At 36.1% G+C, this 14,834-nt stretch overlaps 1 protein-coding gene across 2 annotated transcripts; it reads right to left on the bottom strand.

Moving 5' to 3' along the window:
* Positions 1 to 7,243: 7,243 nt before the first annotated feature.
* Positions 7,244 to 13,463, bottom strand: LOC110692692 (COBRA-like protein 7). Of its 2 annotated transcripts, none has more exons than XM_021869733.1 (2): positions 12,761 to 13,463; positions 7,244 to 8,954 (listed from the first exon to the last, which is right to left on the bottom strand). In XM_021869733.1, the coding sequence occupies exons 1-2, from the start codon at positions 13,332 to 13,334 to the stop codon at positions 7,543 to 7,545; spliced, it is 1,986 nt and encodes a 661-aa protein (XP_021725425.1). In that variant the 5' UTR covers positions 13,335 to 13,463; the 3' UTR covers positions 7,244 to 7,542. The 2 variants fall into 2 exon arrangements, with proteins under 2 accessions (XP_021725425.1, XP_021725432.1); XM_021869740.1 differs by lacking the exon at positions 12,761 to 13,463 and adding an exon at positions 10,821 to 11,805.
* Between the last annotated feature and the right edge of the window lie 1,371 nt (positions 13,464 to 14,834).

Here is a 14,834-nt window from a genome sequence, read left to right as displayed (position 1 = left end):
GTGTTAATTTCTCTTAGCTCCGCTCCCAGCTCAATGCGAATATATGAATCTCATGATAAAGGAGGTGACACTAAACTTTAATATGGTCATCATCCGCATATAGAACTCAAATAAGTTATCATTAGAAATGTCATTAAAAACAAATTAATTAGAACTTAAGAAATTTAAGTGATCCATTATTCCATTTATCATCTCTATTATAAAAACTCATCATTAGTCGGTGGATTATGGATTCATGATGACTTTTAAATTTGATAAAACCTTTTTTATTGTCACAAGTTATCAAGAAAGCCATTAAGCAAAGCCTACCACTGATAGATACATGCAACTTCATAAAGTAAAATGACACAACAAAACAAATTGATAAAACCTTTTTTATTTGTTTTACCATCACATTTCACCACTAACGTTTTTTTTTTCCTATCACATTAGTGTACTTGTGTAAATAAAATTCTACGGAGTATTAAGATAATTAAAGTAGTGTGTGTCAAAGGAATATCATGATTATATATACGTTAAAACAAACAACAAACAAAATCTTATATCACGATAAAATAATATGAAACGTAGGTAGTACAAGTTTTATGCATGCTTTACGAGATTAGGAAAACTAAAGAACATCTATAGTAAACAAGGCCTTTTTTTTTTCATTTTACAGTGTTAGGTTGGGTGTTTAACACATACTTCCGAAATAGCTGGATTTAGAGAAGATTAGTGGACAACGTTGCTCCTTAGTCCTAATCAGTGAATATCTCACTACCTTGTTCAACTGGCTTTGAACTTTGGAATCGTCAATCATGGGAAATGGTATTATATGATAAATATCTCTTCTGTTTTTTGGATGGTCATGTCAACATAATGTAACAACTTTAATTAAATCTGGTTTACATTATTACTCTTATGACATTTCCTGTCATATTCATTATTATGATTCATTTGACATACATATTTAACTATAAATATGTATTTTTAATACTCTATCCGCCTCTAAATTACATTCCTCCTTTTTATTTTTGGTATTTCAAAATTACATTCCTCCTTTCTATTTTTGATAAGTTTTTTTTAGTAAATAAACTCTTTTTTTCTGTTTTATATTTAATGTTTTCTCACTCATCCTTACATAATCTCACTCATAATCCTTGTGCCAAATTACAATGAATATGATTGGTTAAAAATTTTCAATTAGGAGCATGTGATTGGTCCTTTTTTTTGCAAATGATTAAGACATGTCATGAGTAATATACTAATCTATCTTTGTACTTCCCATTGCATTATCTAATTATTGTTATTTGTCTAATTCTTTCCTCTTTAATTCCCGTGTAAATTTCCAAAGAGGAATGTAATTTAGGGACGGAGGGAGTAATATTATGAAAGTATACGTGGTGATTAATTTAATCAAACATTAAACAAAATAACATGTATTGTATCATGTATTAATATCATGTAAATAATAAAGAAGTCAAACTACTGCGTTTAAAAAATATAAATGTAATAATTCCTTGACAGGAAGATCATTTAGGGATAGGGGATTAACAAATTTAACCACCTAAATAATTCTGCACAAGTCAGTATGTTGTATTTTATAAAAGAACGAAGGGAGTTATAACATTATTAACATATATAGAGCTGTCAAACGGGTCGGGTTTGGGTCGGGTAAGAGTGGGTCGAGTCAACTCGGGTCGGGTCAATTCAGATTCATTCCATAACCTATGCGGGTCGGGTTTGGGTTGGGTCATGTTTGAGTCGGGTCATACTTCTCTTCGGGTTTGGGTCGGGTTAATAACAGGTCGGGTCACATTTGGGTCGGGTGAACAATAGGTCGGGTTTAATTTGAGTTTTCACGGGTTAAAACGGGGTAGGGTAATTCCCGGGTTCAAGTAGGGTTCGGTTCAAGTCAATAATTTGCGGGTTAGAATATAGTCGGGTCATTCTCGGGTTTGAGACAGGATCGGTTCAAATCAATAATTTGCGGGTTATAATCAGGTCGGGTCATTATGGGGTTCAAGTCGGGTTCGGTTCAAGTCAATAATTTACGGATTATATCAGGTTGGGTCATTTCCAAGTCGGGTCATTCTCGAAGTCAAGTCGGGTTATGTTCAAGTTATTAATTTTCAGGTTACAATCAGGTCGGATCATTTCCAAGTCAGGTCATATTCGGGTTCAACTAACTATAAATAGATAATTAACATTTTTATCAAGCTAATTATTTCTTTTGACTATAATTTATATGGCAATATAATAGGGAACTATAGTTTATCATTTAGGAAGATAATTATACCCTTTGACCATACAACAAATATACCATATTTAACTCTTAATTAAATTTGAGGATGATGCTCATTTCTTTTGCTGGCATGGACTGACTTGGTCTCCCTAGAAAAAATGTTTTGATCAACAATAATAAGGTGGTCTAAATTGCATTTAAGGTGATTTGAAATCGGGTCAAGAACAATTTGGGTTGAATTTAGGTCGAGACAATAACAAGTCGTGTTGATTTCGAGTCGGGTTACTAACAGATCGGGTTGAATTTCTGGGTCAAGTTAGTAATAGGTCTGGTAAAATTCAGGTCGGGTCAATAACAAGTCGGGTTGTATTTGGGTCAGGTTAATAATAAGTCGGTTGATTTCGGGTCGGGTTTTTAACAGGTTGGGTTAAATTCGGGTCGGGTTAGGAACGGTTCGGGTTGAATTCAGGTCAGGCTAGTAACAAGTCGGATTAAATTTGGGTTTTGACGGGTTAAAACGGGTTAAGGTCAATTTCGCTTAAAGTCGGATTCGGTGCAAGTTAATTAAATTGGCCATTGTAAATCGATAAATCAGTGCAAGTTGTAAACCGGTAAATTGACCGTTTAAAAGCAAATTGAATGGTTCCACACACCCAAAAGGACTCCCGGAGGATATTAGGAACCATAGTAAACATTTCGGCAATTTTTATTTTCGGGCGAAAAAAAAGTAAAAAAAAAAAATCCAAAATTAAAGGCTTTAGGGACCGGTGTCAAAACGTCTTGAAATTCTATGGGATACATATCGGGGTCATATAATGCCATTTAGAACCATATATGATTATTATTTGTTGTCATAAATGTTCGTGGTAGGCTTGAATTAATGAAATCGGTGCAAGTTGTAAACCGGTAAATTGGTCGTTTAAAGGAAAATTGGATGGTTCCACCCACCCAATTGTACTCCCGGAGAGTATTAGGGACCATGGTAAATATTACAACAATTTTTATTTTTGGGCGAAAAAAGTCAAAAAAAATTCAAAATTGAAGACTAATATCTATGCTTTTTGAGAAATTTTGTAGGTTTCGGGGCCAGGTGTAGAAAAATATTAATATTTTAGAGGATATATCACGGGTTCATATAATGCCATTTGAAACCATATATGATCATTAGATATGTCATAAATGTTCGTAGTATGCTTGAGTTAATGAAATCTGTGCAAATTTTAAACCAATAATTAAATTGGCCATTTAAAGGAAAATTGGATGTTTCCACCAACCCAATTGGACCCCGGAGTGTATTAGGGACCATGGTAAACAATTCGGCAATTTTTATTTTCTGGCGAAAAAAGTCAAAAAATTCCAAAATTGAAGGTTAATATCCACGCTTTTTAAGAAATTTTGGAGGTTTCAGGGACCGGTGACAAAGCGTCTTGAAATTCTATGGGATAGATCTTGGGGTCATATAATGCCTTTCGGAACCTTATATGATCATTATTTGTTGTCATAAATGTTCGTGGTAGGCTTGAATTAATGAAATCGGTATAAGTTGTAAACTGGTAAATTGGTCGTTTAAAGGAAAATTGGATGGTTCCACCCACCCAATTGTACTCCCGAAGGATATTAGGGACTGTGGTAAATATTTCGGCAATTTTTATTTTCGGGCGAAAAATGGTCAAAATTTTTTAAAATTGAAGACTAATATCTATGCTTTTTGAGAAATTTTGTAGGTTTCGGGGCCCGGTGTAGAAAAATATTAATATTTTATGGGATATATCTCGGGGTCATATAATTCCGTTTGAAAACATATATGATCATTAGATGTAGTCATAAATGTTTGTAGTAGGCTTGAGTTAATGAAATCCGTGCAAATTGTAAACCGATAAATAAATTGACCGTTTAAAGGAAAATTGGATGGTTCCACCAACCTAATTGGACCCCCGGGGTATATTAGGGACCATGGTTAACATTTCAGCAATTTTTATTTCTGAGCGAAAAAAAAGTCAAAAAATTCCAAAATTGAAGACTAATATCAACGCTTTTTAAGAAATTTTGGAGATTTCGGGGACCGGTGTCGAAATGTCTTGACATTTTAGGGGATACATCTGGGGGTCATATAATGTTGTTTGGAACCCTATATGATCATTATTTGTTGTCATAGATGTTTGTGGTAGGCTTGAGTTAATGAAATCGGCGCAAGTTGTAAACCGGTAAATTGGTCATATAAAGGCAAATTGGATGGTTCCATCCATCCAATTGGACTCCCAGAGGGTATTAGAACCCATAGTAAATATTTCGGCAATTTTTATTTCCAGGCGAAAAAATGTCAAAAAATTCAAAAACTAAAGGCTATATCCACGCTTTTTGAGAAATTTGGATTATTTGGCCCGGTGTCGAAAAGTCTTGAAATTCTAGGGAATACATTTCGAAGTCATATAATGTCGTTTGGAGCCATATATGATCATTATTTGTTACCATAAATGTTCGTGGTAGGGTTTAATTAAAGAAATCGGTGTAAGTTGTAAATCAGTAAATTGGTCGTTTAAAGGCAAATTGGATGGTTCCATCCACCCAATTGGACTCTCGGAGGGTATTTGAGACCATGGTAAACATTTAATGCCGTTTGGAACCATATATGATCATTATATGTTGTGATAGATGTTAGTGGTAAAGTTGAGTTAGTTAAATCGATGCAAGTAATAAACCGGTAAATGAGTCGTTTAAAGGCAAATTGGATGTTTCCACTCACCCATTTGGACTCCCGAAAGGTATTACGGACCATGGTGAACATTTAGGCAATTTTTATTTCCGGGCGAATAAAAGCCTAAAATTTCCAAAATTAAAGGCTTATATCCACGCTTTTTAAGAAATTTTGGAGGTTTAGGAGCCCGATATCGAAAAACTTTGAGAATTTAGGGAATATATCTCGGGGTCATGTAATGTCGTTTCGAACCATATATTATCATTATATGTTGACATAAATGTTCGTTGTAGGCTTAAGTTAATGAAATCCGTGCAAGTTGTAAACCGGTAATTTAATTGGCCGTTTAGAGGAAAATTGGATGGTTCCACCAACCCAACTGGACCCCCAGAGGATATTAGAGACCATGGTAAACTTTTCAGCAATTTTTATTTCCGGGCGAAAACAAGTTAAAAAATTCCAAAATTGAAGACTAATATTCATGCTTATTGATAAATTTTGGAGGTTTCGGGGCCTGGTGTCGAAAAGTCTTGAAATTTTAGGAGATACATATTGGGGTTATGTAATGCTGTTTGGAACCATATATGATCATTATGTTTTTTCATAAATTTTCGTGGTAGGCTTGAATTAATGAAATCAGTGCAAGTTGTAAATCGGTAAATTGGTTGTTTAATGGATAATTGGATGGTTCCACCCACCCCAATGGGACTCCCGGACCGTATTAGGGACCATAGTAAACATTTCGACAATTTTTTTTTCTGGGCGAAAAAAAAGTGAATAATTTCATAATTGAAGGCTAATATCCACACTTTTTGGGAAATTTTGGAGGATTCGAAGCCCGATGTCGAAAAGTCTTTAAATTCTAGGGGACATATATCGGGGTTATTTAGTGCCGTTTGGAACCATATATGAACATTATATGCTATCATAAATATTCGTGGTAAGCTTGAGTTAATGAAATTGGTGCAATTTGTAAACTGGTAAATAGGTCGTTTAAAGGCAAATTGGATGGTTTCATCCCCCATTTGGACTCCCGGAGGATATTAGAGAACATGGTAAACATTTCGACAATTATTATTTTCGGAAGTAAAAAAATTCAAAAATTGAAGGCTATTCACGCTTATTGAGAATTTTTGGAGTTTTCAGGACCCGGTATCGAAAAATCTTGAAATTCTAGGGAATATATCTCGGGGTCAACAAATGTCGTTTGGAACCATTTATGATCATTGTTTGTTGTCATAAATGTTCGTGGTAGGGTTGCATTAATGAAATCGGTGTAAGTTGTAAACCGGTAAATTGGTTGTTTAAAGGCAAATTGGATGGTTCCATCCATCCAATTGGACTCTTGGAGGATATCTGAGACCATGGTAAGCATTTCGGCAATTTTTATATCTGGACGAAAAAAGTCAAAAAATTTCAAAATTGAAGTCTAATATCCACGTTTTTTGAGAAATTTTGGAAGACTCGGGGCACAGTGTCGAAAAGTCTTGAAATTTTAGGGGATATATCTCGGGGTCATATAATGTCGTTTGCAAGTATGATCATTATTTGTTGTTATAAATGTTCGTGGTAGGCTATAGGATGATTCTCCTTTCTTTTGCTGGTATGGACTGGTCTCCCTAGACAAAATGCTTTGATCAACAATAATAAAGTGGTCTAAATTGCATTTAAGGTGATTTGAAATCGGGTTATGAACAATTTGGGTTGAATTTAGGTCGGGTCAATAACAAGTCGTATTGATTTCCAGTCGGATTAGTAACAGATCGGGTTGAATTTCTGGGTTGGGTTAGTAATAGGTCCGGTAAAATTCGGGTCGGGTTAATAACAACTCGAGTTGAATTTAGGTCAGGTCAATAACAAGTTGGGTTGATTTCGATTCGGGTTTGTAACAGGTTGAGATAAATTCGGGTCGGTTTATGAACGGATCGGGTTAAATTCAGGTTAGGTTAGTAACAAGTCGGGTTAAATTCGATTTTTGACAGGTTAAAACGGGTGTGGGTCAATTTCGGTTCAAGTCGGGTTTGGTTAAGGTCAATAATTTACGGGTTACAGTAAGGTCGGTCATCTTCAGGTCAGTTCATGTTTGGGTTCGGATCTCACATACTCGGGTCAACTCGGGTCTAGGATTGGTTTCAGGTTGGGTTTGGATCACCATTTTTTCGGGTTTAGATGGGTCGATTAATAATCGAGTTTGAGTCGGTATTTCGGATCGGGTCAACTTTTGACGACTCTAAACATATACACCGTTGCCAAGGAGAAGTTATTAAACAATGGTTGTGAATGTGTAGTAATTACCTCATTAAAAGTCTGGCATTCACAATAGGTGAGAAATCAAGAAATGATAAATTAAAAACCCAAAATATAGAATTACAGCAATATGTTTCACATGTTTGTATATCAATATATTTATGTACTACAGTAATCTAATTAGCTAACAATCAATAACATTGCACATATATTCCTTTCAACCGAACCTGCTACTATCAGCATTCTGCAGTTAAACTGTGGATGCAGTTCAGTCACATAGGCCAACAGTCAGCACACGTTGACCTAATCACAAAAGAATGAAAGAATAAGCAGCAGCAGCTACAAAAATCTGAGCAAATCCCCCATTCTTCAGTCATTACTGGGTAAAGATGAGAGCCAGAATCGCAACAAGAACGGGAATTAATGTCAACGGACCCTTCCGATACCCACTGTTGATAGGAAGAATGCTTGGAAGAGAGCATTCTTCTCCATTAAAGTAAAATTTGGTAGGGAAACCATCTCGCTCTGCAACTCTGATTCCTGGAGTAGGTTTCTTGGTAAAGGAAAGAACTGATTGTTGTTTACCAGGAACCCGCGGATCTGATATTTTGGTGCCATTAGTCTCTCCCATAAGATAGTTCAATCCCTCAATACCTTGCATGAAAATGGTCGTGTTGTCATCACCCATAACGGTACCATTAAATGAATAAGCCTTTTGAAAACCAGCAGCAGCATTTTTCATTTCAGCAGCAACAAACCAGTCAGCAAAGACTGTTTCTTCCCAGTTGAAAATTGTGACTCTTGCACTCCATCCTTTGTTGAAATCTGTGAATAGATGCCAGTTGATGCTAACACCACAATTATCAGAGCACGGAAGTGGGTTTGGTATGGGGCGGTGGTTTAATTGAGCCCAAGCAACGGATAGCTTAGTACGGTTATCAAATGGGATTAGCTGAGCCTCAGGAGGAAGAAACATAGCCGGAGCAGTTGTGCTACAGGTCTTGCCAGTGTTTTTGGGACAGCCACAAGCACACGTTTTGCAAGGGACAATAGAGTCATTGAAGTACGATGAGAATGAGACACAGCATTTAGGAGGGGTGTTCTTAGGCTTGGTGATATTGCAAACAACTTGCCAACTGGCAAAAACAGTCGTATTTATTGGTAGACCATTTGCGCTTGGGAACTCACTTGGGCTGACTCGCACAGGTGGCCCACATGTGTAAGTTGGGTTGAGAATGCCTTTAATCTGCCAGTTCTGAGGCGGCTCTACAGTAGATTGGTTCATCTGTGGAGGCATTTTATTAACCTGGATCAGGAATGAAGAGACAGATTTGCTTTCATCCATCCCTGGTGGCAAAATTGTACCATTACGACAACAATTTGGTATCTTTCCAAGGGTGGTGTCATTGGCGTATTGTGGAGGAAGATCAACAATTGTTGGCCTTCTATAACAGTTCAGCACAGTGGACCAATCAAGGCCTTGGTATTGCACAGATTGGGGGCCATTCATACAATCATTCGCATCAACAACATCAGGATAAGCACCTTTCATGTCTTTAATAAATTCATCATTCATCCAATTCCAGCTTAACTTCCAATAATCCAGACGGCCTAGTTGATTATGGTTAGTCATAGTAACTTGAGCCCAGTAGCTCCCTTCATAAGACTTTGTCACATCATACATGATTGTCAGATCACCATTTTGCCTAGGCAAAAACTCGTCTTTTACGGTCATTTTCGGTTTGTAATCTGGATCTCGGGTGCAACAAGTGTTCAAGGTGACATTTCCTGTAACATAGAAACGGAAATAATGAATATTATACTACTAAAATGAGATCAGATACGCGTTACAAGTGAAGCATTTGATAAATGGAACAATATAGTTTGAACATAAATATAAATTTGAAAGAATTTACCATACTATTGCCAACACCGCATATGAAATACGAGTAAGCCAACATATGCTGTATTGATATATTATCTAATGTGACCTACACTGTTTTGATCAATGAGTAGGAATACCTAAGGCTAATGTACACCCAAGATTGCTGGGTTTTAACTTTCTAAGATTCGTATTAATGACCTATAAGAACAACTTTTTTTTTTTAATTTTTTTTATAAAGGCAATATACACATGAAGTTGCTAAGACAAGGTAATTTAGCCAATTTTAGCAACTAGAATTCACTTGGTATCCAAATGGATAATGATCAGCTAGTTAGGACTTAGGAGAATACAACGTCAGTATGTTTAGGATAAGTTCAGGATCAAGGTTTTCATTTTATAGAGAGCCAATTATGTCTGTAGTGTTCATCTTGCGCAACTAATAGCTGAGAGCACTCAAAGTGTTTTGCAGAGACAGTATGCTTGGCTATAAAAGAGCATAGTACATGCTACAATAATACAGAGTACTCCGTACAAGGTAACGTCTCAAAGAAAGCAAGGTCATCTTCATTATCATTGTTCAGACAGAGGTGAAAAAACATTTGTTGTTCATTGGGAAGCATGAATTGAAGATATGTAATGCTTAACACAAGACTCATACCTAGAAAACTAAGCAAAGACTGAAAAGAGTATATGATCAAAAGCAAGCTAGTAACATTTGTAGTAATGGTATTCACTGCCTAGGAATTAATTACTCAGCATTGCTGAAAACACACCATTTAGATGCAATCCCAAGCTCAGCTAGTCAATAGAGCAAGGTCATTGCCGTGAATTGGATAAGCATTGAAATTTAGTATATGTGTAGCACTCTAGTGAACCAAAGTAAAAAATGATCTACAATAACAACCACCATGCCCTAAAGATGGGTCCAACCTATATGCGTACAACCTTATTCCTACTAGCCAAGACTAAGGTTAAAATGAGTAGAAGCTATCGACTTTAGAGTACTCAAGATTCAACCAATCTACACTTCAATTCACTTGCTTGAACATGCTACTCCTGTCCCAATTTAAACCAAAATGATATGTTCTTGAAAAAAATCAGCTAAAGATCAACCACTCATCTAAACGGATCCATTTATGATAGTCAATTAACCAGCTAAATTATCTGAAGTTTACGATTTCGAAGTCAATATCATAGTCATCAACATCACCACCAACACATCAAAACAACCAAATTACTACATGTATTACATAGCTTACCATTTATCATAGCATTAGCAAGCAATCTACATTAATATCATCTCACCATAGATCCCACCTACCTCTAACAAGTATAAGTGCCTAATTACATCAAGTTTCAATCTAACATTCTTTGCTCAACTATGCTCAAATCCAAAACTTGATAACCCAATCGAATTCCAATAAGAAGAACAACCTTCTAACCCAAAGTCATAAGCATACATTTCATCAACCAAACTCCAATATTCTCCCATAAAAACATTCATCCAAACTCTTAGTCTAGCATTCTATGATTGACTAAATTACCCAAATCATCAATAACCCAATTAAACAATCCATCTGAAATCATAATCAATTGCAAAACCAAATATTTCTACTCAAAATTACAGCAACCCAAAACTCTCATGATCGTCCAACACAACCAAACCCCACAAAAATTCTCAACCAAATTTCATAACCCAACTCACAAATTCCAAAAATAATCAAAAAATCTAAATAAAAAAAAAAAGAGTAGAGAACAATAAATCATACCAGCCTTAGTAGGTTTAGGGCATTTATAACCATCATTAACAAGAGAAATATTAGTAGGCAAAGGAACATTAGGAGGAGCAACCCCAAATTGAGTCCCCTGAAATTCAACTTTAACAGTCGTTTGTTCAGAATCACCAGCAGTTTGAATCCCAGTTTTAAGATCCGCTTGTGGGTACCCACCAAAAATTGCCCCCTCATCTCCGACAACCTCCGGAAAAGTCGCGCCGGCGGCGGCGACAGCATTCGAAGCAGAGACCAAGACCTCTTTATGTTGAAATCCGACAAAAACCCTCCAAGATTTGAGTTCAACTTCGTCGTTATTAATGATTGTGAGAGTTGATTTGAAGCTAAAAGGTTGTTTTGAAGGGGTTTTGAAGATGGGGTGGAGTTTTTTGCCGGAGTTGTAGGTGTATGTTAGGTATATACCGTTGCAAGTATCGGAAGATGGGGGTGGTGCGGCGGGTGGTTGGGCGGAAGAGAGAGAGAGAAGAGAGAAAATAAGGAGAAGAAGAAGGGGTGAAGTAATGGCCGCCATTGATGAATGGGTTTGGAGCTTGAAGAGAGAGAAAGAGGGAAGAAATAGTGAAGAGAGAGACGCGTAACAGCTGAGTAGAAGTAGAAGCAAGCTGTGAATTGAGTAAAAGGGTATTTTGGGAATTGAAAAAAGTGGAGTGGTTTTTGAATTTGAATTTCTTTGTGTTTTGATTTGGTGTTGTTTGTGTGTAAGAAAGTGTGATGAATGAAAGTGATGGTTTTATTACATTAGAATAGACGAATGTTCTTTTGTACTCGCTTTCTTTGGTTTCTTTTTCTTACTTTTGGGGGGCGTGGATTGTGCCGTTGAACATTGAAACGTTCATTTGGTTGTGGGGGGTAGGAGGGCCGTTAGGTACTCGAAGGTCGAGACGAGAGTATGATTCACATTAAGGTTTAAGAAACTTTTATACTCCCCTGATTAAATAAAGACGAAATCAAGATTTGAAACATTGGAAGTCGAATCTAAACTTTTTTTTTTTCTAATATGTTAAAAAAAATAAAAAAAAAAATGACTTCAACCAACCATATAAGGTGTTTATTCGGTATTTGGATTGGATTTGACAAGAAAGCGGAGGGCCAAGACCTAAACTATCCATTTGCTTGTTTTTTTTTGTTTTTTTTTTTAAAACGTGTAATAAAGCTTTAACCAAATTGTCTTAAAGAGCTACATTTTATGTATTGGAGCCTACTTTAGAAAACTAAGGAAGGGTCGGGCTGAGGGTTGGGCCATGGGGGCTGGGCCTTCACCAACTTCTTGACTTCGCTCTTGATTCTATTGAAAAATTTCTCCCATTTTCTTCTCGTCATATTTTAGTACTCGTACGTATAAAACATGTACTTCTATGTGTAACCATGTTCAATATTAATTTATTGTTGATGAGGATTGATAAAAAAAAAAGTCTATGATGAGTTTTAATGGTGATTAATATACTAGAAAAGATTTTGTTTTGGACCAAAGACGTTGCTCATGCAATTGTCAATTGAACATGTATGAGATATCAAAATCGTGATTAACAAATACATGAATCAGTCAATCACAATTTCGTAAGAATTTTATGTTTTTATAAGAATTTTTTGTTTGTTTAATTGTTTTAGATGGTTTGTGACAGAAAGTATAAACAATTTTTAGCTAGGTACGTGCATTGAAAAAGTCAAACATAATAGAAATTCCAACATAATTTATACCAATTAAACTAATTAATAATCTATGTTAAATAAGTACATATGATGTAGCTAGGAACCTACATATACTAATAAAAATTTAACATATTTACCGCCCAATAGATAGTTAGATTAGATGTCAACGCTAGCATTACCGAGGTATGTAGTAATCAAGATATAAGATCAAATCACGTCTACATCAAAAAAAAGTTAGCATATATCGATAAATTAAAAGAACATACCTTCTTTAACAGGTTTAGGGCAAATGTATCCATCATTAGCAAGAGATATATTATGAGGCAAAGGAACTCTAGGAGGTTTAACTCCAAATTGAGTCCCTTCAAACTCAACTCTCACAGACATCTGATCTACGTCCCCGGCAGTCTGAATCGCGGTCTTAAGATTAGCCATCGGGTACCCGGAAAACACCGCCCCTTCATCGACAAACCCAGGAAGACTGGACCCATTATTGAGCACAACATTAGAGGCAGACACAAGTAACTCACCATGTTGGAACCCTACAAAGACCATCCATGACTTAAGCGCAACTTCGTCGTTGTTAAGGATGATAAGCTCGGATTTAAAGCTATAAGGTTGTTTAGGAAGTTTTTTTATAGGGTGGATTTTCTTGCCGGAGAGGTAAGTGTAGGATAACCAAATGCCGTTGCATAGATCGGAAGAGGGAGCCGGTGCCGGTGCTAGATCGTCTAGGGGCGGGCTTGGGGGTGATTTAGGAACGACTCTTTGAGTATACGTAGGAGAAAAGAGAGAGAATGTAAAAAGGAGGATTAGGATCATGGCACGCGAGGGTGCCATGGATTATTAGATAGGTAGAGGTCGAGGTCGAGGTCGAAGTGAGATCATGAGAAGTAAAGAAAGAGTTGAAATAATAAAATGTTGTGGAGATGCAAAATGCACGTAGTGGAGATGTAGAAGCTGTGATTAGTTGTGCCGGCTTCTTATATATTTCTCTCAACGTGGGTGCACGTCTTAGGTGTTACTCAATTATTTCATAATTAATTTAAACGAATCTCTAAATTTGTTTGATCTAATAGAATAATGAGATGACTGCATCAGTCCATCTAATCGCATGATACAATACAAAAGGCCCAAAAGCTTGTTATGATCCACTTAATTAAGGAAGACGGCCCAATACAATTGCTTTCGTTGTCGGCCCAATACAATTGCTTTCGTTACCGACTTGTAAAGTTTAAATTCTCTTCAAAAGAACACGAGTAGGTGATAATTTAGTACTGATATTTAGCATGTCACATAAAAATGGATACAGCTAAGCAAACAATATCTATATCCTTTAACAAATGGACAGACATTCAAACTAAGCAATCATTTATTATTGACTTGTGATTAAAAGTAACCCATTTGCAGTTTTGCTCTACTATAGAGATCCGCCAAACAGCTAAAAAGAGGAAACATAAAGGTATATTTTATGGATTAAGGGAAAAGGCCAGGCAAGATTAAATTATTTTTAAAAAATAATTAATAAAAAAAAAATAAGTGTAATCAATAATTATTAAAAAAAAATAAAAAATTGGACATTGTGAATATACTCCCTATAGTGTTAAAATGAACCAAGCATTCTTAAGGGCCGAAACCTTCAAAATTTCTCAAAAAGTGTGGATATTAGTCTTTAATTTTTGAATTTTTTGACTTTTTTTCACCCGGAAATAATTACTGAAATGTTTAACATGGTCCCTAATACTCTTAGGGAGTCTAATTGGCTAGGTGGAACCATCCAATTTGCCTTTAAACGACTAATTTACCGGTTTACAACTTGCACCGATTTACCGGTTTACAACGACCAATTTAATTAACTTGCACCGAACCCGACTTGAAGCGAAATTGACCCGAAGCCGTTTTAACCCGAATTTAACCCGACTTGTTATTAACCTGACATGAATTCAAGCCAACCCGTTCCTAACCCGACCCGAATTTAACCCAACCTGTTACAAATCTGACCCGGAATCAACCCGACTTGTTATTGAACTGACCCAAATTCAACCCGACTTGTTATTGACCCGACTCGAATTTTACCAGACCTATTACTAACCTGACCCAATAATTCAATTCGATCTGTTACTAACCCGACTCAAATTCAACACGACTTGTTATTGTCCTGACTTAAATTCAACCCAAATTGTTCTTAACCCAATATCAAATCACTTTAAATGCAATTTAGACCACCTTATTATTGTTGATCAAAGCATTTTGTCTAGGGAGACCTAGTCGATCCAGGCCAGCAAAAGAAAGGAGTATCATCCTCAAATTTAAGAGTTAAGTATAGTATATATTTGGTGT

The sequence above is a fragment of the Chenopodium quinoa genome, unplaced genomic scaffold (assembly GCF_001683475.1).
Source record: "Chenopodium quinoa cultivar QQ74 unplaced genomic scaffold, ASM168347v1, whole genome shotgun sequence".
NCBI classification, from domain to species: Eukaryota; Viridiplantae; Streptophyta; class Magnoliopsida; order Caryophyllales; family Amaranthaceae; genus Chenopodium; species Chenopodium quinoa.
This window is presented reverse-complemented; position numbering and strand designations above follow the sequence as displayed.